The 25,168-nt window shown below is 40.1% G+C and overlaps 1 protein-coding gene across 9 annotated transcripts in view; it reads right to left on the bottom strand.

Moving 5' to 3' along the window:
* Positions 1-1,832: 1,832 nt before the first annotated feature.
* The window catches only part of PAAF1 (proteasomal ATPase associated factor 1), a 38,719-nt gene continuing 15,383 nt past the window's right edge, over positions 1,833-25,168 (bottom strand). For 2 of the 9 annotated variants that reach the window (XM_055549056.1, XM_055549058.1), the window contains 8 exons: positions 23,459-23,557; positions 22,696-22,846; positions 14,908-15,102; positions 11,439-11,530; positions 9,972-10,087; positions 8,364-8,446; positions 3,335-3,417; positions 1,833-2,283 (listed from right to left, as the gene is read on the bottom strand). In XM_055549056.1, the coding sequence (XP_055405031.1) occupies positions 2,170-2,283; positions 3,335-3,417; positions 8,364-8,446; positions 9,972-10,087; positions 11,439-11,530; positions 14,908-15,102; positions 22,696-22,846; positions 23,459-23,557 (933 nt within the window). In that variant the 3' untranslated portion in view covers positions 1,833-2,169. Of the gene's footprint in view, positions 2,288-3,334; positions 3,418-8,363; positions 8,447-9,971; positions 10,088-11,346; positions 11,531-14,907; positions 15,103-22,695; positions 22,847-23,458; positions 23,558-25,168 lie in introns of those variants that run through there. The other 7 variants (XM_055549057.1, XM_055549060.1, XM_055549059.1 and 4 more) reach the window with 6 other exon arrangements.

The following is a 25,168-nucleotide window of genomic DNA, read 5'->3' as shown; positions in this document are numbered from 1 at the left end:
ACAGCGGTACTTTTCACGAGAAGTCACAAGGGGGCATCTGAAAACCAAGAAACAAAGTCTAAGCACAGAGCTTCCCTGGGCCTGCAGTGTTCCAGATGGGGCTTGTCAATACTTCCTCACCCAGAATGCACTTCTTGACCCAAAAGAAAAAAACTCTGCTGCAAACTGGGGATGATTCCATTCACAGTAAATAAGGCCTGGGGTACCTGAAAGCTAGTCTTTGCTCCTTCTGTTTGGGTCTGGATTTCAGGACCGCTGTCAAGAGTCACTGCATCCATCAAAATCAGGATGTCAACTCTGGAGACCTGTGAAAAGGGTCTCCTTTTCATCACATCATGAATGTGATGGTAATAAACAAGAATGAGTCCTGGAATGGGAACTCAAGAGACACACTTGCTGTTTGAACTCAGTCAAAATCTTCCTCCTCCTGTTTTGTTAATCTGACTTATTAGAGGTTCCCCCAGACCTCCTAGCTTTCAATGTTTCTGAGCTCTGGAATATGTCCTCTTGAGTCTACCTGACCCTATCACAAATCACTCCGTGAATGAAACTGCTCTAGTCCCCGAGGTCTCGTGACCACACGGTGTAGTGGAAGGAGCACAGGCCTTGCAGACACACTGAGAAAGGTCCAAATCAAGGCTCCGGTACTTCATTTCTTGAACCTCAGTTTCTTTATCCTTTAAATAGGAATAATACTATTCCTTTTTAAGAGTGTTATGAGGATTAAGTATCTAAATACAGTAACTAGAACAGTGTAGACATCCAGTAGATATTCAATGAATTACAGTATTTTATTTTCAATTTGGTTTAGGCAAAAGCAACCAGAAGGAAAATATAGGATTTAAAGTTCAACTGTGTTCAAGATCCTCTCTCTATGACCCTTGGCTAATCACTAGATCTCTTTGAGTCTCACTAGCCGTCTTTTTCTTTTTTTGGTTGCGCTGGTATAGTATGCAGGATCTTATTTCCCCAACCAAAGAACAAACCGATGCCCCCTTGCAGCAGAAGTGCAGAGTCTTAACCACTGGACTGCCAAGGAAATCTACACTTTTTATTAAAAAGAATGAGGAAAGCCCAACTGTATTGAGATGGAAAGAACTCAGAGACACTAAGTGAAAATAAACCATGGAATATATATGATTATGATTCCATTTTTATGTTTAAGGAAAAAAAGAAGTGACCATGTTGTACCCTTGCTTAAAAAAGTGTTCTGTGGTTCCCCAACGCCAACCAAGTGAAGCTCAAGCTCCTTACCTGGCATTTATGCCCCTTTACTATTTGGACCCTGTCAACCTCTTCAGCCTCATCCATGAGCACTGAGTTCCATCTATGACTAAATTGCCCTTCACCATCTCTTTTTGTCTCTCATATTTTAGCAGGAATTAGAATCACCTGGAAATTGTTAAAATACTGATTGTGGGCCTCATTCATAGGATTCCTGATTTAAGTCTGAAAAGGGGAGGCAGTTCCCAGAATTTCTAACACGTTCCCGGGTGGTCTGATACAGCTATTCTAAGAACCACACTTTGACAGCTGTCACCTTTACAATGATATGATTCAACTTCATCACCTGTATAAAGGCTGACCAATCGTATCAGTTTGCCCAGGACAGAAAGTCCCATGAGCAGAAAACCCCTTAATCTGAGGAAAACTGGGATGGTGCTTACTACCCTTCCTGTATAAGAATCTTTCCCAGGTTGCACATGGGATACTGCTACTGTCAAGTAGCCCTTCCCTATAGCCAGGCTGATAGGAAGTGCCTGAGAAAGGAATCCCATCACCATGACTGACTTTTTGCTAGAGCAAGAATATTGAACAAAGTTTCTCAAATTCAGACTCCTCCATATTCTCTTTATTTCCTCCAGAGAACAGGTTTTAGTCCTCCAGTCCTTGTAAACACTGAACACAATGGGTGTGGAATCACACTAAAAGCATCCATTTCCTTGCCCTATGTTGCCGGGCTGAGTTTAAGGGAGAAGTTGGGACAAATGCAGCGAGCACATGTGAGCTTCTTACTCAGTTCAAAGTGGGTCTTGTCATGGAATGACAGCTCCACATGGGCCAAAGCAGCTGACTTTCTATTGTTTCCAAAGGGTACCCAATACAACAAAGGTCACTCATGGTCCTTCCATGGTCCCTGATGATGTTCCTGCTCACTGTTGATCAAAGTCAATCTTTTTCATTGACTGGGACTCCTCTTCCCAGGGGGTCAGAGGTCTGAGAGCTGATAGCGTCGCACAAGACCATCTCGACAACATGTGTAGATCTGCTTCTCCCATGTGGCTACCTGGAACAAAAAGAGTTCACAGTTCAAAGGAAGCCTGGGATTCTTCCACTTCAAAAACATAAGAGTCTTGTCATTGACCCCTACTAGTACAAGGGAGTCTGAGAAGATTTACTGACTCCAAAGACAAGAATTATATCCATATTATATATTTTAAAAATAGCTGACCAGAATCAAGGGAGCTCATGAATACAGAACAGAGAAACTAAGTGGCCAATTGGAGAGAAAACGCACAAGTGCTGTGCATGGTTTAGAGCAGAGGGGTCTGTACAGGGGAGCATATGGCCCACAGAAAAGCCTGGGTAGAAGGGGGTGGCAGAGGATGAGATGGTTAGATAGCATCACATATATATAATTTATAAATATATAATATAAAATATCAGTTCAGTCACTCAGTCGTGTCCAACTCTTTGTGACCCCATGGACTGCAGCACACCAGACCTCCCTGTCCATCACCAACTCCCGGAGTTTACTCAAACTCATGTCCATTGAGTTGGTGATGCCATCCAACCATCTCATCCTCTGTCGTCCCCTTCTCCTCCTGCCCTCAATCTTTCCCAGCATCACGGTCTTTTCAAATGAGTCAGCTCTTCGCACCAGGTGGTCAAAGTATTGGAATTTCACCTTCAACATCAGTCCTTCCAATGAATATTCAGGATTGATTTCCTTTAGGATGGACTGGTTGGATCTCCTTGCAGTTCAAGGGACTCGCAAGAGTCTTCTCCAATACCACACTCTAATCAAATCAGTCTTGAACTTAAATAATAACAACAACAATAAAAGTAGTATTTACAGATTAGAGTTTTCATATGCATTATTTCACTGTTATCCTCATTTTACAGATAAACTGATAGACCAAGGAAGCAGAGTGACTTTTTCAGTTTCTAGAGCCAGTAAATGATGAAGACACTGACTCAATTATTTCTTTCTGTCCCACTCTTAAGTGTGGTATTACCCCTAGTAATCACAAAGTTTCTGGATTCAGTTCCCTCCAAAGCCCTGGGTCCCAGGTGAAAAGCACCAAGGCCTGGTTTTGTCTCAGGTCTGTACCTTGTACACAGGGTCACAGTCAGCCCCAGTGAGCTCAATCACATAGTCTAAGTCTTGCTGGACAATGAAACAGCTTCCATCACCTAAAAGACAGAAAGAAACCTTAATAACTAAAGAGAAAGTTGCATGCAAAGTTACCCTCAATATTTTAATTTATTTCTGTACATCACTAGCCTAAAGAAAATTGTCTTAAGACCCAGAGTGGCAGACAGGACTCATGGTGGGCCAGATATGAGGTCCTATAGTGACTCCCTAAAATGCTGGGCTCAAGAGGATTTGAAGGCCAAATGCAAGCTCAATGTGAAGAGTTGTCTTTGATTAGCAATAACTACCAAACAGAGCAAGCAACTACAGGCTCATACAAGTATTTGCAAATTTATCCTAGACAATGATTTTTCACAGGGAATTTCCCTATATAAATGTTTTCTTTAAGACAACTATGCTCCCAGGGACTTCTTGGTGGTCCAGTGGTTAAGAATCTGCCTTCCAATGCAGGGGATGTGGGTTCAATCCCTGGTCAGGGAACTAAGATCCTCAGTGCTGAATGGCATGGTATCCAAAAAAATTAAAAAGAAAAATAAAGAAATAGAATTTTAAAAAATCATTCATATCTACCACTCAAAGATAAATACTATTCACAGTTTAATGTATTTTTCTAACCTTTTCTGTATAAATTTTTATTTTATATGGTTGAGAGCACATTACATAGAAGAATATCTTTATGCATAAAGTTTTTTCTATATTAATACTGTGATTGAACAGAACTCTGGAAAAGAGTCAAAAGATATTAATTAACCATTTCAAACATTTAAAATTTGAAAAACTGCTTTCCAAAATTATATATAAGTTAATCAATTTTATCTGTTAATCAATCTATACTAGAAAATTCTGAAAGAGATGGGCATACCAGACCACCTGACCTGTCTCTTGAGAAACATGTATGCAGGTCAGGAAGCAACAGTTAGAACTGGACATGGAACAACAGACTGGTTCCAAATAGGAAAAGGAGTACGTCAAGGCTGTATATTGTCACCCTGCTTATTTAACTTATATGCAGAGTACATCATGAGAAACGCTGGGCTGGAGGAAGCACAAGCCTGAATCAAGACTGCCGGGAGAAATATCAATAACCTCAGATATGCAGATGACCCCACCCTGATGGCAGAAAGTGAAGAAGAACTAAAGAGCCTCTTGATGAAAGTGAAAGAGGACAGTGAAAAGTTGGCTTAAAGCTCAACATTCAGAAAACGAAGGTCATGGCATCCGGTCCCATCACTTCATGGCAGATAGATGGGGAAACAGTGGCTGCCTTTATTTTTCTGGGCTCCAAAATCACTGCAGATGGTGATTGCAGCCATGAAATTAAAAGACGCTTACTCCTTGGAAGGAAAGTTATGACCAACCTAAACAGTATATTAAAAAGCAGAGACATTACTTTGCCAACAAAGGTCTGTCTAGTCAAGGCTATGGTTTTTCCAGTGGTCATCATGTATGGATGTGAGAGTTGGACTGTGAAGAAAGCTGAGCGCCAAAGAATTGATGCTTTTGAACTGTGGTGTTGGAGAAGACTCTTGAGAGTCTCTTGAACTGCAAGGAGATCCAACCAGTCCATCCTAAAGGACATCAGTCCTGGGTGTTCATTGGAAGGACTGATGGAAGCTGAAACTCCAATACTTTGGCCACCTGATGCGGAGAGCTGACTCACTGGAAAAAACCCTGATGCTGGGAAAGACTGAGGGCAGAAGGAGAGAGGGATGACAGAGGATGAGATGGTTGGATGGCATCATCGACTTGATGGACATGGGCTTGGGTGGACTCCAGGAGTTGGTGATGGACAGGGAAACCTGGTGTGCTGTGGTTCATGGGGTCGCAGAGTCGGACACGACTGAGTGGCTGAACTGAACTGAATTGACTGTATCCAGCAGTATACAGAGGATCTTCTTTCCTGCATTCTCATTATTAAAAATAATCTTTTCCCAAAAAAGAATCCTTGTATTTTAGAGGTACAGGGAGGTAAGAAAGTACAATTACTATAGCTCTTCCTCTGCATTCAAGCTTCCACACACAAACCTACTTGATAAGCCCAAGCTTCATTCCCATTCTGTCTAGGAAGCCATCTCTAACCACCCCATATAGTAAACCCTTTCTCCCATCGACCTCGTGTAACACTTACTATTGCTCTGGCACTTCCACAGATCTTTCCCTATACCATACTTCTAATTTTGGTGAGTGTGTGCTCCGCCACTGGATCATGATGATCAGAAACACTTTTTTAGGAGGGCATAGGGCAAGGGTTATGAGCAGGGCTTCCCTGATAGCTCAGTTGGTAAAGAATCTGCCTGCAATGCAGGAGATCTGGATTCCATCTCTGGGTTGGGAAGATCCCCTGGAGAAGGGAATGGTTACCCACTCCAGTATTCTAGCCTAAAGAATTCCATGGACTGTAGAGTCCATGGGGTGGCAAAGAGTTGGACACAACTGAGCAACTTTAACTTCACAAGGGCAAGGGTTAGTTACAAGAGTAAGAAGAAACTATCACTTACAGAATATCTACTTTATGTCGAGTACCCATCACTAAGTAGAGACTTAGGAAAGTGAACTAGTTCACCAAAGATCATAGGATGATTAGATTAAACTATACACAACTGCCATTTTTATATAAATATAAACATAAATTAACAAATAAATAAATGAAGACCTATTCAGTAGGTCTTCACTGCTGCATGTAGGCTTTCTTGAGTTGCAGTGAGTGGGGCTACTCTTCATGGCAGTGCTCAGGCTTCTCACTGCGGTGGTTCCTCTCATCATGGTGCACAAGTTCTAGGCATGGGGGCTTCAGTATTTGCAGCATGCAGGCTCAGTAGCTGTGGCACATGGGCTCAAGAGCACAGGTGCAGAAGCTAGGGCGCACGGGCTTAGCTGCTCTGGAGCATGTGGAATCTTCCCACATCAGAGATCAAACCTGTGTTTTCCTATCCACTGGGCCACCAAGGACGTCCAACACCACATCTTCTTAAGCAAGTCACCTGCTGATGGACATCTGGGTTGTTTTTACATCTTGGCTATTACAAATATTGCTGTTATGAACATGGGGGCACTAGAGTGCCCTAGACAAAAACTAGAGTTTTTGTCTTTTCTATATATATGCCCAGGAGTGAGTAGGATTGCTGGATCATATGGCAACTCTATTTTCAGTTTTTTTTTTAAGGAACCATCATACTGTTTTCCATGGTGGCTGTACCAATTTAGATTCCCACTAACAGTGTAGGAGGGTTCCGTTTTCTAAACACCCTCTCCAGCATTTATTCTCTGTAGACTTTCTGACTGGTGTGAAATGATACTTCATTGTGGGTTTGATTTGCATTTCTCTAATACTGGCATTGCTGAGCATCTTTTCATGTGCCTGTGGGCCATCTGTATATCTTCTTTGGAGAAATGTCTATTTAGGTCTTCTGGGCACGGCATATATTACATAATTCTGATCAACGACATAGGAGATTAGTAAATCTGCTGGGTTGCTCCTGAGGAAATGTTTCTCATTCTTAAAAAGGATAACAATAAGCATGTTTTGTGAAGATAAGATTTGCTGCAGCTCTCCTGCACTGCAACCTTGAGGGAATAAGCCTGAGGACAAAAGCCAGTGCGCTAAGGAGGAGAGTGCCAAAAAACAGAGAAAAGCTGCGTTCTTGATTTTATTTCTTCTCTTCTTCTTAAAGCTTTATTTTTTTAACTCAATACTTTTTTGGATTTTTACCAGTCTTTAAACATCCTGGATACAATCCAGGATACCACACTGAGTTAGCTGTCAATTTTTCTTAGTTTCTCCACTGAATTTGTTTTGGAGCCACCATAAATCTGGATGTCTTGTAAATGAAGTACTACATTTTTTGAATTATTGAAGCCATTTTCAGTTGAGTCTTCTGCTACTAACAGCCAAAAACATCCTAACTGATACACTGAAGTATTAAGGTAAGATGGTCCCTCCAGGCCTACAGGCCAGTCCTCCTCACCTAAATCATTCCTATAAGGATTCAGTGTCCCTTAATAGACACCTTCTTCCATGCATTTCTCCCAACCCCACTCCCAAACTCCATTCCAAATATTCTGTACTGCTTACACCAAGGTACTCACTCACTTTACCCAGACTGTCTTTGTAAAGCATCAAACACAGTACCTACAGCATGGTAGGTAGGCACCTAGTAAAGGACAGATCCCTTCTTTCTGCCCCCTTTCACTCATCTATGACTTTTAACACACTACAGCTTTGGCCATCAATGTGCATTTTTACATCTCCAGTTGGTAAAACAGTCACTGGATTACATGTCGCTTAGTCCATGAAGGAGCTTCCCAGGTCGCTCAGTGGTAAAGAACCTGCTCGCCAATGTAGGAGATGTGGTTCAATCCCTGGGTGAGGAAGATCCCCTGGGGAAGGAAATGGCAACTCATTCCAGTATTCTTGCCTGGGAAATCCCATGGACAGAGGAGCCTGGCGGGCTACAGTACCTGGAGTCGCAGAGTCAGACACAACTTAGCAACTAAAGCAAGCAAACAAGTCCACAGACGTGCCTGTAGTACTCCTACCACTCAAGTTAGCTGTTCCCCACATTCCCATACAGTATTCTGCTACAGTACTTACCAAACTGTATTCTATTCAAGCACATGTCTGTCTGCCTTACTAACTATGAGCTCCTTTAGAGCAAAGACTGTAACTGATTTGTTAACTGAATTCTCAATAATTTGTAATAAGAGCCAGTATATTTATTCTGATAATGTTTATTGAGCACCAGTTACATGGTGGACACTGAACTAAAATGCTGGGGGTAACGTGATAAGGCACAGCCACTCAAAGAGCTTAGATTAGAAGGGGCACAGATAATTACAATTAGGGTGTTAAACGTTATGTGAAAAAGCACAATATGCCAAAGAATCATGGAGGATGATGCCCCTAGCCCTGCCACAGACCAGGAATTAAACCTATGTTTCACTGAATGATACAGAACCACCTCCCTCAATTGGCCCCTGGACCCACCTTGGCTAGCAATGAATCCATCTCTGAAACTCAGCAGAGACATAACTGGTGCTCCTGACCTGTGGATGACTTGTACTGGAGTCCTAGGATACAGAATAAATGGAGCGATTTTACTCTTTCCCTTAAAAAGCAATACTTCACTATATTCAACCTACAGTACTAACTGCGTAACAGCACACTGGACAAATGTGGACAGAGATTAAACATTCATGTGGTTTCTTTCCTGGCAAGATCCTTAGACGGTAGATCAAAGTAGTCCATTCAAAACCACCTTGGAGGGAATCTAAACATGTCTCTAAATATCTTAATGAGCTGAATAAACTAAGTAACCACTGATATTTCCAGTTTTTAGGGGAAGTCTGACAAGGGTTTAAGATAACAATGTTAACAATATGTTAATCTCTTTATAGATAGAATTAAGTCAGTTGTGATATATTAAAATTGTTAGGACTCTATAAAATCAAACAGGAAGATGAGAATCAATTTTTATAATTGATGATTTTATAGTTTTTATAATTATGAGATTTTATAACAGTGATCAGATTCCCTATCTCTATGGAAGCAAAAACAAGTACAAAAATATAGTAAATTATGGAAGAAAAGGTATACACTAGTCACTCTTTAACTGAAATTTTTTCACTGCTCTTGGAATGAAGTCCAAACTCCTTGAGATGGTATATAAGTCCCTTCTAAGCAAATTCCAGTTTTCCTGTCTGGCATCACTTCTCATCACTACTCCACTGGCAGGTTATATACCTGTCCTGTCAAACTACTCAGAGATGCCTTACAGTGCCATGCTTTCACATGCCTTCATGCTTCTCTATATGCTATTCTACCTAAGGCAGGTCCTTCTTTTCTTTACTTGGTAACTTTCTGCTAGACAAGATCGATTAAAGCTGCATTTCCTCAGAGCAGTCTCACTTTCTTTTCTCTCCTTCTCGGTGCTTCCTCAAATTCTTGAGATCACTGATCACACTGTGTCCTAACAGTCTTTTACTTGTCCATCTTTATTATTAGACTCCAAATGCATCAAAGGCAGAGTCTTTATCTTTCATTTCTGTTGTTTGGTGCCCTGAACAAAGCCTAATGCCTACAGGAGCCATTCAATAAGCATCAGTTGAACAAAGTAAGCAGAAAGTGACAGTAGAAAATATTAAGTCCTGGGACAAACAGGTTATAGATTCTTTTTGGATACCTGTACGACCAGGATAAAGCCTATATAAGATTATGATCACAGCCTAACAAAGAATCAGAGCTGGCTTACTTGAACTATAAATGATCAATCTCAGCCCAACCCAGATGTAATACCAGGAAGAAAATTACTAAGGTCCTTAAAATTAAAGGTTTTATACAATTATTGTGAGATGTTAGTTCATTATTTAAGCTTAATTTACAAAGCAATCATGACAGTATGAATCAAATTACCTTTCAATGTGATTCCAGGCATAATAAGAACAATCAGACAATTCACACTGGAAAGCCTTTATAAATGGAAAAATATACCCTTGATTCAACAGCCATCTATATGCCAGATTAAATCACTGTGAAAGCCAATAAAAATTTCCACTCTGCAGAAGACCTGCATCATGCAAATGAATGGTGACTCACCTTGGACTCCTTACATCCAGCTGATAAATGTTTCCATCCTGTGTCCCAGCCAATAGCAAGAAGCCAGAGAGAAAAGTACAGCAGTTGAAGGCATCTGAGCCAATAAAGAGGAACAGCTGCGAACAAGCAGGAGACAAAGATGCTGTTTAAAGATTCATTTGTTTCCAGGAATAAACAGGCACCAAGAAAAGAAGAATTTCACTATTTTTAGTATAGAATTTCTTTCTTCTCCTTTTAAGAACTCCTGATCTAAACTAAGTATTCATCAACTGAGGGGGAAGCGCTCCCAGGATTGCAGGAACTTGAGGCTGTCTGAGGACTTAAGCAGGTTATATAATATCATAATATCATAGTCTAAGGCACCAGTTTTCACACTATTTCCCCTCAACACATTGACTCATGGGATCCTCAACACCAAAAATCGTTCTTTTCCTTGTTTTCAGCACAACCTTCCATTTGCTAAACACTTGGAATTCACACATTTAAGTTTTGCTTCAAGACACTGGTGACAATCTTTTGAAGGTAAAGAAACACACCTAATGTGGCAATTTAAGAAATCACAATTTACCCATGTACTTAAGAAAATAAAAAACTACTAGATTTTTATTTCTTACTATTAGTTCAAAGAGTAAAGTTTGAATGTTCTAAAAAAAAAAAAAAAAAAAAGAAACAAACAAAACCCTCTGACTTTCCTTTGGAAGTAAAAGCCAGCATGGAAATTCAGAGTGCAAAGGCAGTATGATCAAAAATAGTGATGCTCCCAGAATAAACTTTGAAAATGGAAACATCACCAGCACAATGAAGTAATGACATGAAATGAAAATACAAAGTCTGTGGCCAAACCAAACCATTAATGTTGTCTGGGTGATGATGACAGCAACTGGGAAGAAATTTAATCAATCTAATCTCAAGGAACTCCAAGTTTAATTAAGAGCATAGCCTGCTTGGCAAAATCCCAGGAAATGAGGGAAGAAAACCCCATTCTTCTATAAGAGACATTCTGGTCACTAATTGAGAGCCCTGAATGCATAAGACCTTTACTCAAAAAATCTCCACATTACCTTAGAGGAGGAAGAAAATCTATAGAACCTTATCATTTTACATGGAGCACACTAAGGTCCAGTAGGAAAGTGACTTAATAAAGGTCACAAAGCAGTAGGTCATTTAATATTATCACATAACCCCATGTATAAGTCCTACTATGACAAGTTTAGTGATGAGGAAACAGGCTCAGAGAGGTTAAGTAATGAGTCCAATGTCAGAGCCATTAGGAAGAGCTAGGATTTAAATGTTGCCCTTATCCCATACCACATGTTCTTAATTACTATACTGTACTGCCTTTCACACATGCAGCTTCCGCAAAAGGTAAACATACAGAGAAATTAGAAGTGTTTTCAAAACAGCTTTCCAAGAATCAGTGTGACCCAGGTTGCCCCAGTGTTCAAAGGTCTTAAAGGAACCACTTGCCGGCTGCCTGCTCTGCAGTCCCAAGCACTGAAGTTTCTTATCTTCTCGGGCCACCAGCAGCATTTTCGACTCTGTTCCAACCTCTCGTTCACCTGCATGACAGATGAGCTATGTCAATAATGGTTTAGGATGATCAGCTGGCAGTACTCAGAAAGCATAGCTATTGACAGCTCTTTACTGAATTACTCTACTAGTCACTCACTCAATAGTTTTAAAAAACATTTATTATGTTCTATATCTTGACATTGGTATTGTTTATATGACTGTACATATTTGTCAAAACTCACAGAACTGTGTGATTAAAAAAAAGTGACTTTTACTATATGTAAAATATACCTCAATAAACCCAATTTTAAAATATTATGATTATCAAGTCCTTTGTAATATGGAAAGATACCATACTTGGAACAATGTACAGAGTATGTACATTGTAACAATATAAACATATGTAACAATATAAAAGGAGGCTGCTGGAGAGAGGAGGGACACAGGAGAGTGATACAGCTCAATTTACATTTTTAAAAAAGTCATTTCACTTATTTTTGGCTGTGCTGGGTCTTTGTTGCTGTGTGGGCTTTTTCTCTAGTTTTGACAGGCAGGGCCATCATCTGGCTGCGGTATGCGGGCTTCTCACTGTGGTGGCTTGTCTTGCTGTGGAGCACAGGCTCAATAGGTGTGCATGGGCTTAGTTGTTCCATGGCATGTGGGATCTTCCCGGACCAGGGATCAGACCTGTGTCTCCTGATTTGGCAGGTGGATTCTTCACCAGTGAGCCACCAGGGAAGCCCTGGACTTATGCTTTCTAAATGAGCGTGATGATTCCTATGAGAATGGATTACAGAACAGAGCAGGCAACAGGTACCGGCAGACTGAATCAGGATGCTGGCAGGAAGAAGAGAGACCTGGAGGGAGAGGATGAGGTGGAAAAATAAGAAACATTCTGAAGGTAGAGATGACAGACTTTGCTGATGTGGGACAAGAGGAAAGGTGGCGGTGGATCTTCAATGAATCTTAGGCTTTGGGCTTAAGCAAGGAGATGGTGGTGTCATTAACTGAGATGGGAAAAAACAGATTTGGGGTTGGAAAGAATCAAACAATAAGTTCAAGCTGTCTATTAGACATTTAAATAGAGTCTAAAATGCAAGTAAAAGATCTATGCTTTAGATATATTTTTGGAAATCACCAGCTTAAATACAATATTGAAAGTCATAGAAATGATAAGATCACCTAAGAGAGTAACTGCAGGGCTGAGGGCCCTCCAATATTTAAAGGTTAAAGGAAACATACAAAAGGAGACTGAGACGGAGTAGCCAATGAGCTATAAAGAAAAGCAGTGTAGTGTGGTATTACAGAAGCCAAGAAAGAACAGTGTCCTGAAAAGAAGAGTGTACTATGCTGCAACCTATTGAGAATTTGGAAAGATAACCACAGAGAAGTAACATTGGATTACACAACATGGAGTCACCGGTGACCTTGACAAGAGCTGCTGCCAGTTAAGTAGCTGGGGCACAAACCCACCTAGGACAGGCTGAAGAATAAGTAGGCAGTGAGGAAATAGACAAAACAAGAATACCTTCATTTAAATTACTTTAAACCAACTGATTTAAAAAAACTCAACCTTATTTTAAGTAATATCTGTGAAATCTTAGGTTTGAAGTAAGATGTGTGTGTATTAATATATAACTTAAAAATGAGTACTGCCTGAAATGATCTTGTTTACCACTAGCTGCACATGCATCACACTTTGGGGAACAGACTTTTCCTATTAATCCACTGTGGCGCTAGTGGTAAAGAACCTGCCTGCCAATGCATGAGACACAGAGACACAGGTTCAATCCCTGGGTCAGGAATCTCCCCTGGAGAAGGAAATGGCAACCCATTCCAGTATTCTTGCCTGGAGAATCCCTTGGCCAGAGGAGCCTGGTGGGCTACAGTCCACAGGGTGGCAAAGAGTTGGACATGACTGAAGCGATTTAGCACACGCACATTCCATGGCTACTCAGTTCCTGTCTCTTGGATTTCCTTTCACAATCCATTAATTCCCAAAGAGGGGCCAGGCTGGTACTCATAACAGTTTTAGTTCTTGGACCATAGTGCATCTATATGGGAAGTTTAAGAGAGAGAGAATACTGTCTATAATGATGGGCAAAATTAACCCAAACATACAGAGGAATACTTAGAGCAGTTTTATTCATAATTGTCCAAACTTGGAAACAACTAAGATGTCCTTCAGTAGATGAATGAATGAATAAACTGAGGTACATTCAGACAATGGAATACTGTTCAATGCTTAAAAGAAATGAGCTATCAAAAAGCACAAAAAGACCCAGAGGAACCTTAAATGCATATTACTAAGTGAAAGAAGCCAATCTGAAAAGGCTACATAGTTTATGATTTCAAAATTCTGGAAAAGGCAACACTATGAAGACAATAAAAATATCAGTGGTTGCCAAGGGTTATAGGAGAGAAAGGAACAAATTGGTGGATCAAAGATAATTTTTCAGATAGTGAAATTTTTGCATGATACTATAATGACAGATACATGACATTGTACATTTGTCCAAACCCACAGAATATACAACATCAAGAATGAATCCCAATGTCAACCTTGAACTTTGAGTGTTAATGATGTATCAGTATAGGTCTATCAATGTAACAAATTTACCACTCTGTGGGGGATGCCAATAATAAGGAAGGGTGTGCGTTTGTTGGGGCAGAGGGTATACTAGAACTCTGTACTTTCTGCTCTATTTTATGTGGACCTAACTGCTCCAGAGGCAGAGATACTGGGAGAAAAACAGTCCTGTTTCCATCAGAGAAGCAAATGTGTTATAATCACAGGAAAATAAGAAAAGAACACAAGTTGCTTCATTAGGATCTTTATCATTCTGACTCACCAGAACTATCATTCTACTCACCTATTTCCCCCTATGAAGCTTACATCAACTTCTGGTCCAGTCAAGCATACCTTTACCCAATGGATAATTTTACCTTCATACTGTTTTTTAATGTGAACTGACTACCTCTACCACTGCCCTAGGTCTCATTCTCCCATCTTTCCCAGTTCAACTTGAATCCATCCTGCAAGGTTCAAGTCAACTTCTTTTGTGACTCCTTTTTCATCTATACTAACCTAAAACACTCTATTCTTAAAAAAAAAAAAAAAAAAAACCTATTATATTTGCATTCAGTGAATCATTATTTTAGCTAAAACTGCATTGATCTCTGTTTTACAGGCATTAGCCTCAACTGCTAAATTAAACTGTACTTACTCAAATGCAGTAACTATGACATATACTTCTTTTGTAAATTCAAAGCAACACAAACGTAGTAGATATGCAATAAATATTAGTCTTATGATGAAAACAGAAATACCTACAGAGAGGAGAGGAGGAGGAAGAAAAGGAGAAACTAAGGCAAACACTGAAGGAACCTAAAGAAACAAATTCATATACTGTCCTCAACTCACTGGGCATCTGCTCAGGGGAGCCGAGGTTTATCGAGTTGTCAGCAGCACCCACAGCCACTCCATTGATGGAAGAACCACAGTCTGCAATGACCCCCAGGCAGGCTGAGCGCCCACAATCCCAAAGTCGTGCTGTCCCATCACGAGAACCAGATACCACATTCTTCCCCCGATCAACAATGGCTGTATCCAGGATACCTGGCGAGAGAAAAAAGAAATGACTGTAAGAAGGAGTAGATAGTAAAGGAACTAAAGGGCAGAGTACATGCATGGATCTGCATAAATGACTATTTCTTTACAAATGAGTACTGGATATGTACTACATGCTGGGTACTTTCAAGTGCCAGAAAAACAGAAATAGATAGAACACAGTCCCTGTTTCCCAACAGTTCAAAGACTAGCTATGAGAAACAAACATGGAAAAAGGAGCTTTGGATTTAATCTTTAGTGGCATGTTCTAGAACCATGGTTTTCCAGGGTTTTTTTTGTTTGTTTTTGGCTTTAAAACATGTTTTTTAAAAACAAAACTTAAAGTCATTTTAGGCAGCTCAGTATGAAAATTACTGTCTTAAAAGCTCCTGCTGCTTCCATTGAGAAGTAACTGAAAGGGTTAGTCTCCTCTTCAAAAAAAAAAGGATGTGACTTCTCATCTGGCCAAGATCAAATAGCTCCATTCCTCCCAGGTCCTTCCCTTAAAACTGAAAAAACCTGGACATAAGACAACAAGCAGGCTCAGTTCAAAGATGTAAGAAGGCAGTTCACCTAAGAAACCCAGGACTTGAAGAACAACAGGAAACTGAGTTTCCCTGCATTTCCTTACTGCCTCCCATATATCCTAGACAGGACACTGCTGAAGCCTCTAACATAGAACTGATTTTTTTTTAAAGGCACAAATTAAAAATAATAGCAAAAAACAAAAACCAAACAACTCCAAGGAAAGTCTGTTGCTTCTAGGCAGAAGACTGAGAAAAAGGTGGCCTAACAGAATAGAAAACATTTTGGCAATATCCATTTTCCTCAAACAGCAAAAGAAAAACTGCTACCTCCCCTGCTTAGAGTTTCACTGGGGCTGAACAGGGAGTGATCTTCTATCCCACCCCTGCAAAGAAGCAGGAGACAGAACTCCAATTTTCCCCACCCAGCGATGCTGAGCAGGTCCAACAGGGTACTGTCAGTGGGGAACTGAGCCTCTACTCTCACCTGAGGGAGCAGGAAGTAACACTCCACTATCCCCAACCTCTCCCTTGGTGTCAGTCCGCAGGGAACAGATCTTACAGGCCCAAGGGGAGGCAAGGAAGTGGTGTAAAGTTGAGGTGATGCAAGTTGGTGCCCCACTTTCACCAGGAAGGCATCAGCACAGTCAAAGGGAAGCTGAGCGTCTACCTCACCTGTTTGCAAAGAGACAGTGTGAGGCAATGCTCCACTTTTGCCAGAGCAGGGTTATTAGAGGAACCCAGCAGGAAGCTGAGTATATACACCTCCTGGGCCCTTGCATCATACCGTGACAGGGGACTGCCTGCTAAAAAAGATCAAACAAGATCCAGAGTGTTATAAGATCCAAAATGTCCACAGATTTTATAATTTTCAAAGCCCTTGTTACCTGTTATCTATTTGCTATGATCCCTGGCCTCAGAAGCACATAGCATAAAAAGGTAGAGACAGTCAGGCACATAAAGAGCTACAATTGAGGGACACATGTGTGGTAACACAGGACTGCAGAGTAGAAAGTGAATCCGACCCTATGGTGATACAGGCAGGGCTAGTACTTGCTTTATTAAAACCCATGTAATTGTCCTATTATAGGTGCCCAATAAACACTTGCAGGCTGAGTGATAAGTACCTGACCAAAGGTTACTGAAGTAAACACGTGCTCTTTGGCTTGTTCCTATTTCTCTCAAGATGAGATGACTTCAGATATACAAACCCTGACAAAAACTCAACATAAGGCACAAGAGATGGATGACCCATGTGGTTAACAAAAGGCCTCAAGTCCTACTGAAAGCCTTTTCCAGAAAAAGATGTATTTATAAAAAATGCCACAAATTGAAAAAGTAGCCAATTTGGGGGCTGTTTGAGCAAATATGATTAGAGACAACTCAGGTAGGACCTAAGTCACAGGGTAAGTTTCCAAATATATCCAATTTAAAATAAAAATTAAATACAACTTAGGTAGCTGGTTATAGTTGTTGAAAAAATAAAATGAAATCCTCATAATTATATATCAACTGGATAAGGGCCAATAGATAAGCTTTTAAAAGTAGCCTTTCCCTCAGAAGTAGATTGAAGGAGGCAACATGTCTTATTGCTATTTTACAGTTCTTATTTATAACATATTTTGTAATTGTAAAGTACCTTAACTTTAGAAAATGCACCTTTCCACTCTATTTCCATAACATGGCATTCTAGCTAGAAAAGGATTTTAATCTTTTTAAGAATCATGAAGAATCACCAATAGGAACATAAGGAAGGGCCTTCAGCTCTTACCAAGAAATCAAAGATTTATTTATATCCTTATTGGAAAGTTCCAACCATTATCTAAAAATATTGAGTTCCATAGAAGTGATACAAATTTTAAAGAACAAATAGTTATGAAAAATATGTACCCAAGGAGGATGCTACTGTGGCTAGGGAGCTGTGAATGCTTTAACTGTGTACAAATTTCAACTAATAGTAAAGAGGTTGGAGGTCTTCCCTTTTTATGAAAAGTAGAGTGGAAAACTATCACCCCCTCTCTAATAAAATGTCACTCACAACATAGTGGCATCTAGTGCGGGTCTCTTCACTCTTAGGTGGGAAGAATAAAAGAAAGAGAAGCCTTATAGGAGCAGGAATCTGTGAGGAATGACTTTAAGAAAAAGCTATAAAAGGAGTAGGAATGCCTTTGTAGGAGGAGTAGCCATACTTAACGATGTAACAGAGCTACCAAGGCTTTAGTTATCAAACCAAATGGTCTTCAACATATAAACCAAGAAGAAAAAAAACTGCATTAAAGAAAAGATTCAGCTGACTGACATATAAACATCCTAGCCAAAATCTGGGAAATAAGAATAAGATTAAACTATGCCTGAATAAATAAATAAATAAGAAGAGGTGGCAAGAATACACAGAAGAACTGTACAAAAAAGATCTTCATGACCCAGATAATCATGATGGCATGATCACTGACCTAGAGCCACACATCCTGGAATGTGAAGTCAAGTGGGCCTTAGAGAGCATCACTACGAACAAAGCTAGTGGACGTAATGGAATTCCAGTTGACCTATTTCAAATCCTGAAAGATGCTGCTGTGAAAGTGCTGCACTCAATACGCCAGAAAATTTGGAAAACTCAGCAGTGGCCACAGGACTGGAAAAGGTCCGTTTTCATTCCAATCCCAAAGAAAGGCAACGCCAAAGAATGCTCAAACTACTGCACAACTGTACTCATCTCACATGCTAGTAATGTTCAAAAGTCTCCAAGCCAGGCTTCAGCAATACATGAACCATGAACTTCCAGGTGTTCAAGCTGGATTTAGAAAAGGCAGAGGAACCAGACATCAAATTGCCAACATCCGCTGGATCATCGAAAAAGCAAGAGAGTTCCAGAAAAACATCTATTTCTGCTTTATTGACTATGCCAAAGCCTTTGACTGTGTGGATCACAATAAACTGTGGAAAATTCTGAAAGAGACTGGAATACCAGACCACCTGACCTGCCTCTTGAGAAACCTATATGCAGGTCAGGAAGCAAGTTAGAACTGGACATGGAACAACAGACTGTTTCCAAATAAGAAAAGGAGTACGTCAAGGCTGTATATTGTCACCCGGCTTATTTAATTTATATGCAGAGTACATCATGAGAAACACTGGAAGAAGCACAAGCTGGAATCAAGATTGCCGGGAGAAATATCAATAACCTCAGATATGCAGATGACACCACCCTTATGGCAGAAAGAGAAGAGGAACTAAAAAGCCTCTTGATGAAAGCGAAAGTGGAGAGTGAAAAAGTTGGCTTAAAGCTCAACATTCAGAAAATGAAGATCATGGCATCTGGTCCCATCACTTCATGGGAAACAGATGGGGAAACAGTGGAAACAATAGTTGACTATATTTTTCTGGGCTCCAAAATCACTGCAGATGATGATTGCAGCCATGAAATTAAAAGATGCTTACTCCTTGGAAGGAAAGTTATGACCAACCTAGACAGCACATGAAAAAGCAGAGACATTACTTTGCCATCAAAGGTCCGTCTAGTCAAGGCTATGGTTTTTCCAGTGGTCATGTATGGATGTGAGAGTTGGACTGTGAAGAAGGCTGAGCGCCGAAGAATTGATGCTTTTGAACTGTGGTGTTGGAGAAGACTCTTGAGAGTCCCTTGGACTGCAAGGAGATCCAACCAGTCCATTCTAAAGGAGATCAGTCCTGGGTGTTCTTTGGAAGGACTGATGCTGAAGCTGAAACTCCAATACTTTCGCCACCTGATGCGAAGAGTTGACTCATTGGAAAAGACTCTGATGCTGGGAGGGATTGGGGGCAGGAGGAGAAGGGGACGACAGAGGATGAGATGGCTGGATGGCATCACTGACTCAATGGACATGAGTATGAGTAAACTCCAGGAGTTGGTGATGGACAGGGAGGCCTGGCATGCTGCAATTCATGGGACTGCAAAGAGTTGGACACAACTGAGCGACTGAACTGAACTGAATAAATATTAGTAAAAAGCAGAGCAAATTTCATATTTCTATACAGGTTTCTAACAAGTTTAATCAATTCAGTTCTCAGAACTGAATTATCTTCTTTTACTTGGAGGCAGCATATACTATTTCAAAGAAAGTATATTAGAGTTTGAAAAGAATGGCCCAAGTGCTGAATATGTAACTTGGTTTCTGAAATATAAGTATCTTTCCTACATTTTTAAGCAAGAAACTTCAATCCATCAACTGAAACGGTGCTTCATTTGTTCTCAGTATTTTCAAAGATTATGAAAGACCTGGTGCTTACTACAAAAAATTAAAATTATGAATATACATATATCCAAATTCAGCAACCTTAATTAAATGGCCTGGGCAAGTAAAAAACTTCAAACTGATTAAAGCACACTTTAGAGCTACTTAGGAAATTCATATTACAAACAGAACACTACTTTTAGTTTATTTTTTCATTAGAAAAATTTAGAAACACACAAAATCTTACCTCTGCTTGTTAATTAAATAATGAACACACTAATCCTTTAATTAAATATAAAATATGTATCTAAAAGTATTAGAAAAGACCAACTGCATAACAACTAAGATCAAAAATGTCTATTTTTCTATTACAAATAACAATTTCTGCTTTTCACAGTTGACAAGCATGTTACAACATCACAAGGTTCAACTTGCCTGGCAGAGTTTAAAGTGCAGTGTTACATTTTTAATGAATAATAATATTCACTGTGCATTTATTTTATACCAGGGATTATGTTAATCACTCATATGCACCATCTCTTTTAATACTACTATCCCCATTTTACACATGAGGAAATAAAGACTCAGAAAAGTTAAGCAACTTTAAAAGGCTTCACAGGCTGTGAAGTGGAAGAATTAAGATTTAATCCAAGATTTGTATGTCTCCAAATCCTAAGCTTAACCACTCTACTATACTGCCTCCCTTACTATCATGTTTCCATATACTAGTAGTAATAAACAAGCCAGGGACTTAAGCTAACAAAAGATTATCCTTTATAGATCTTTATACAAAGCTGCTCTATTAGTGTCCTAATGATTCTTTGCAGTAAGCATCAGGTGATGTTCAGTCAAGTCCTCCTTTCATATCTTGCTTGCCAAACTTCCCTAGGCAATAAAGGACCATGTTCACTTTTGATACTATCTTCTGCTTTTCTTATTTAGTCACCAGTTGTGAAACTACTAAAGATCACAAATGCAGGTAATAATTCTTTATTCTGTTTTTTACATGGTAATCTCAGAACTAGGAAGACTGTAGAAAAGGAGTCACACAGAGCAATCTGGAAGTCAACTGGGTAAAGACAATGACCCACACATGCTGCTAAGCTACTGGAGATGAATCTTGATTTTGGCTCCATATTTTTTAAGAAATGGTGGTGGTGGTTTGTTTAGTCGCTAAGTTGTGTCCGACTCTTTGCTACTCCATGGACTATAGCCTGCCAGTCTCCTCTGTCCATGGGATTCTCCAGGCAAAAATACTGGAGTGGGTTGCCATTTCCTTCTCCAGGGGATCTTCCCAACCCAAGAATCGAACCTGGGTCTCCTGCATTGCAGGCAGATTCTTTACCAACTGAGCTATGAGGGAAGCACTTTTTAAGAATGAGCAAGCCCAAACCAGTCACCTAAACAGAACTAACTGGAGAGGAGTATTCAAGACCTGACAGACATTAGCCTGGATCTGACTAACTTATGCAATTTCCCCTAAAAGTTTATTTCTGTTCAATCGAATTAAAAAAAAAAAAAAAAAGCTCTCAAGGAAAAAGAGTCAGGGTTGTTATACTCTAGAGAAGCCCCCACCCTAAAACTTTTCTCTTAAAAGAATGGAACAATTATACGAATAAAAGCCTAATTTACATCAGTGAACACTCTATATAGTTCACTCTGAGCGACATGCATGGATTCTTAAGGAGAACTGGGAGACTTAGGATTCATGTGGAGGGCGCAGTCCATAACTGCAGTAATCCAAAGGTATTCTGAGGTTGAGCGTGCACTGATGCTGAATATACATCCTGTTAAGTTCAACATGCAGGGCCATGCCTTGTTTCACTGGTAAGTTGCCCGTGCCTCACATCTTCAAGGTGGCCAGATCTGAGGTGAATCCCTCAGTGTTCCTCTAGACTCCCCAACTGTGCAGGCCACTTTGATGCTTCATACCTGTCAGTTCTTTGGCCTGAATGTGAGGAAAGCTCTAAATATCCCTTCTATCCCCTCTCCACACCCATGTACTTGAGTCTAAGAAGAAAATTCATTTATTTGCCAAGGTTAACATATGTGTTTGCTAGACGATCTATATGTAATCTGACAAACCATTATAAAGAAAAATATTAAAACTTAAAAAAATCAACACACAAGTTATTTATAATATAGTCAGATACACAAGGCAAAAACACTGGATTAAATACCATTAAGTATAGGGTGATATATAACAAATTCTCAAATGGGTGGTGTAGATGATGTGTATTATGGTCCCAAAGGAGGGATCAAGGTAAGAAATTACTTGAGGATGTTTTTATAGTTTCAAAAATATCCAAACCCATAAAAATTAGAATGACATTTTATCACTTTTTTTTTTTAACATTCCTAATTAAGGATAAAATGTCTAAATATCTTTTTTCCCAACAAACCAACCAATCATTTAAAGAGGGAAGATGTTCTCACTGTATCTCTACAATCTGATATCAGCAGGTTAGGACCAAGGTCTGACTCATGTCTGGTGAGGCAGCCATTTGCAACCCAGCTTTAATCTCAACTCAGCCAAAGGACTAAGGAAAACCAGTGGGCACACCTCTCTTTCTTTTTTCCCAGCACACAGTAGATGATCTCCTGTGGAAAACAGGAGATCATCTACTCCTTTTTTTTATCTTATCAATTGTGGAAAACAACTATCTATGTAGGGCAGTTAGTTCTAGATAGCAATAACAAAACTAGGTAGGAAAGGAATTTTTAATCCCTGGGGAAATACCACTTTACTTAAATAGCCAGTTAGGTAAATTATTTCTGTTTTTGTGGATTACTAGATTCTATCTTTTTGGTGCTTCATTTCTGGGGATCTAATTACAGAAGCCTTTAGGAAAAATCACTCTTCATACCTCCTTTGTGACCTTTGAAGGTCACCACACAGCTAGCATCTTCAGCTGACCATATCTTCAGCTGGGCATCCATTCCCCCACTCAGAACCACAAGGCCTGATGGGAAAAACCTGCAACAATTCACATCAAACACATGTCCTTCCAATACTCTCTGGAAAAACAAAAGAGAATTCCATGCTAGTTCTCTTGTTCATCCCTCGATGTCCTCTTACCTCCCATATCCTTGGTCCCTTAAATGATACACCTATATACTGTATTTTAAGACAAAAGAGATCCAAAGAATCTGTTTAGTTCATCTGTCTACCAGATAATGTTCTAGGAGCTGTTGGCTCCCTTTCCTGGACTTTGGCTGTAGATGTTGTGAATTTGATCTCCAGAGCTCTCACAGCTATTCATAATTCTATTTCTACACATAAGGAGCTGAGGAGGTTTGAGGGCTCTTTTACTTAAAATCCTCTGTACAGGTTGAGGGGCTCAGCCATACAGTCACTGTAACAGCTACTTTGTCTTAGAAATGTATCACTGAAGGCAGTTCATATCAAGGTACCATCCAGACATTCACTAGCCAGGCTCTCCCACTGTTTCAGCCCCAATTTGTTCTGGCAAATCATCAAACTTGAGCCTGGTTCTCATATTAACAAGTGGAAGAACAAAGACCAATCAAAGTGTAGTGTTCCTACATTTTCAAAATGGGCCACTCTTCTTTCCATGGCCCAGTCTAAGGTTTCTCAGACCACCCTAAAAGTGTATCCAAAGCCTTTACTCTGAGCTCTCCATTGGAAGCCTGCCAGATCTTCATGCTCCCATCAGCGCTAGATGACACACCAAGGCCTCCTCCACTGGAAATGTCCAGGCATGTTATCTGTTCAAAAGACAAAACCAGTGTTGTAATCAGTGTTACAAATAATGAAATGCTCTTCTTTCCTTGAAATGTTATAAACCTCTCTCAGTTCACACTCCTCTAAGACTTCTTCAAGCCTGTGCTTCCCAACCCAAAGAACATGTATTTAATATGAAGGCTGAGTTATAGTCACTGATCTCCCAACAAGGCTAGAGCCAAAACCCTTTATTTCTCAAAACAAAAAGATATTCTTGTAGTCATATATAACCTCCTGCAGTTTATATAACTGTAAAGTCCCTTATTCCCATATCATTTCCATAGTTTCCACCTTTTGCTATGTTACTTTAAAATAAAGATACCTCTCCTAATTCTTAGGAACCCACTTACACAAAAGACAGACTTCCAAGATGCACCAGAAGGATTTAAGGAAAAGCAAAGATGCTTCCAATTCGCTACTTCACACTATCTCTGTAAAACCTTAATTGTGTTTGTGTATTTCAGAACAAATAACAGAAAATTCAAATTGCCAACATCCGCTGGATCATAGAAAAGCAAGAGAGTTCCAGAAAAACATCTATTTCTGCTTTATTGACTATGCCAAAGCCTTTGACTATGTGAATCACAATAAACTGTGGAAAATTCTGAAAGAGATGGGAATACCAGACCACCTGACCTGCCTCTTGAGAAACCTGTATGCAGGTCAGGAAGCAACAGTTAGAACTGGACATGGAACAACAGACTGGTTCCAAATAGGAAAAGGAGTACATCAAGGCTGTATATTGTCACCCTGCTTATTTAACTTATATGCAGAGCACATCATGAGAAATGCTGGGCTGGAGGAAGCACAAGCTGGAATCAAGATTGCTGGGAGAAATATCAATAACCTCAGATATGCAGATGACACCACCTTTATGACAGAAAGTAAAGAACTAAAGAGCCTCTTGATGAAAGTGAAAGAGGAGAGTGAAAAAGTTGGCTTAAAGCTCAACATTCAGAAAATGAAGATCATGGCATCCGGTCCCATCACTTCACGGCAGATAGATGGGGAAACAGTGGAAACAGTGGCTGCCTTTATTTTTTGGGCTCCAAAATCACTGCAGATGGTGATTGCAGCCATGAAATTAAAAGACGCTTACTCCTTGGAAGGAAAGTTATGACCAACCTAGACAGCGTATTAAAAAGCAGAGACATTACTTTGCCAACAAAGATCCGTCTAGTCAAGGCGATGGTTTTTCCAGTGGTCATGTATGGATGTGAGAGTTGGACTATGAAGAAGGCTGAGCGCCGAAGAATTGATGCTTTTGAACTGTGGTGTTGGAGAAGACTCTTGAGAGTCCCTTGGACTGCAAGGGGATCCAATCAGTCCATCCTAAAGGAGATCAGTCCTGGATGTTCAATGGAAGGACTGATGTTGAAGCTGAAACTCCAATACTTTGGCCACCTGATGCAGACAGCTGACTCATTTGAAAAGACCATGATGCTGGGAAAGATTGAGGGCAGGAGGCGAAGGGCACGACAGAGGATGAGATGGTTGTATGGCATCACCAACACAACGGACATGGGTTTGGGTGGACTCCAGAAGTTGGTGATGGACAGGGAGGCCTGGCGTGATGCGGTTCATGGGGTCGTGAG

This window comes from Bubalus kerabau, chromosome 15 (genome assembly GCF_029407905.1).
Source record: "Bubalus kerabau isolate K-KA32 ecotype Philippines breed swamp buffalo chromosome 15, PCC_UOA_SB_1v2, whole genome shotgun sequence".
Lineage (NCBI taxonomy): Eukaryota > Metazoa > Chordata > Mammalia > Artiodactyla > Bovidae > Bubalus > Bubalus kerabau.
Note: the sequence above shows the minus strand (reverse complement) of the source record. Positions and strands in the feature narration are given on the sequence as shown.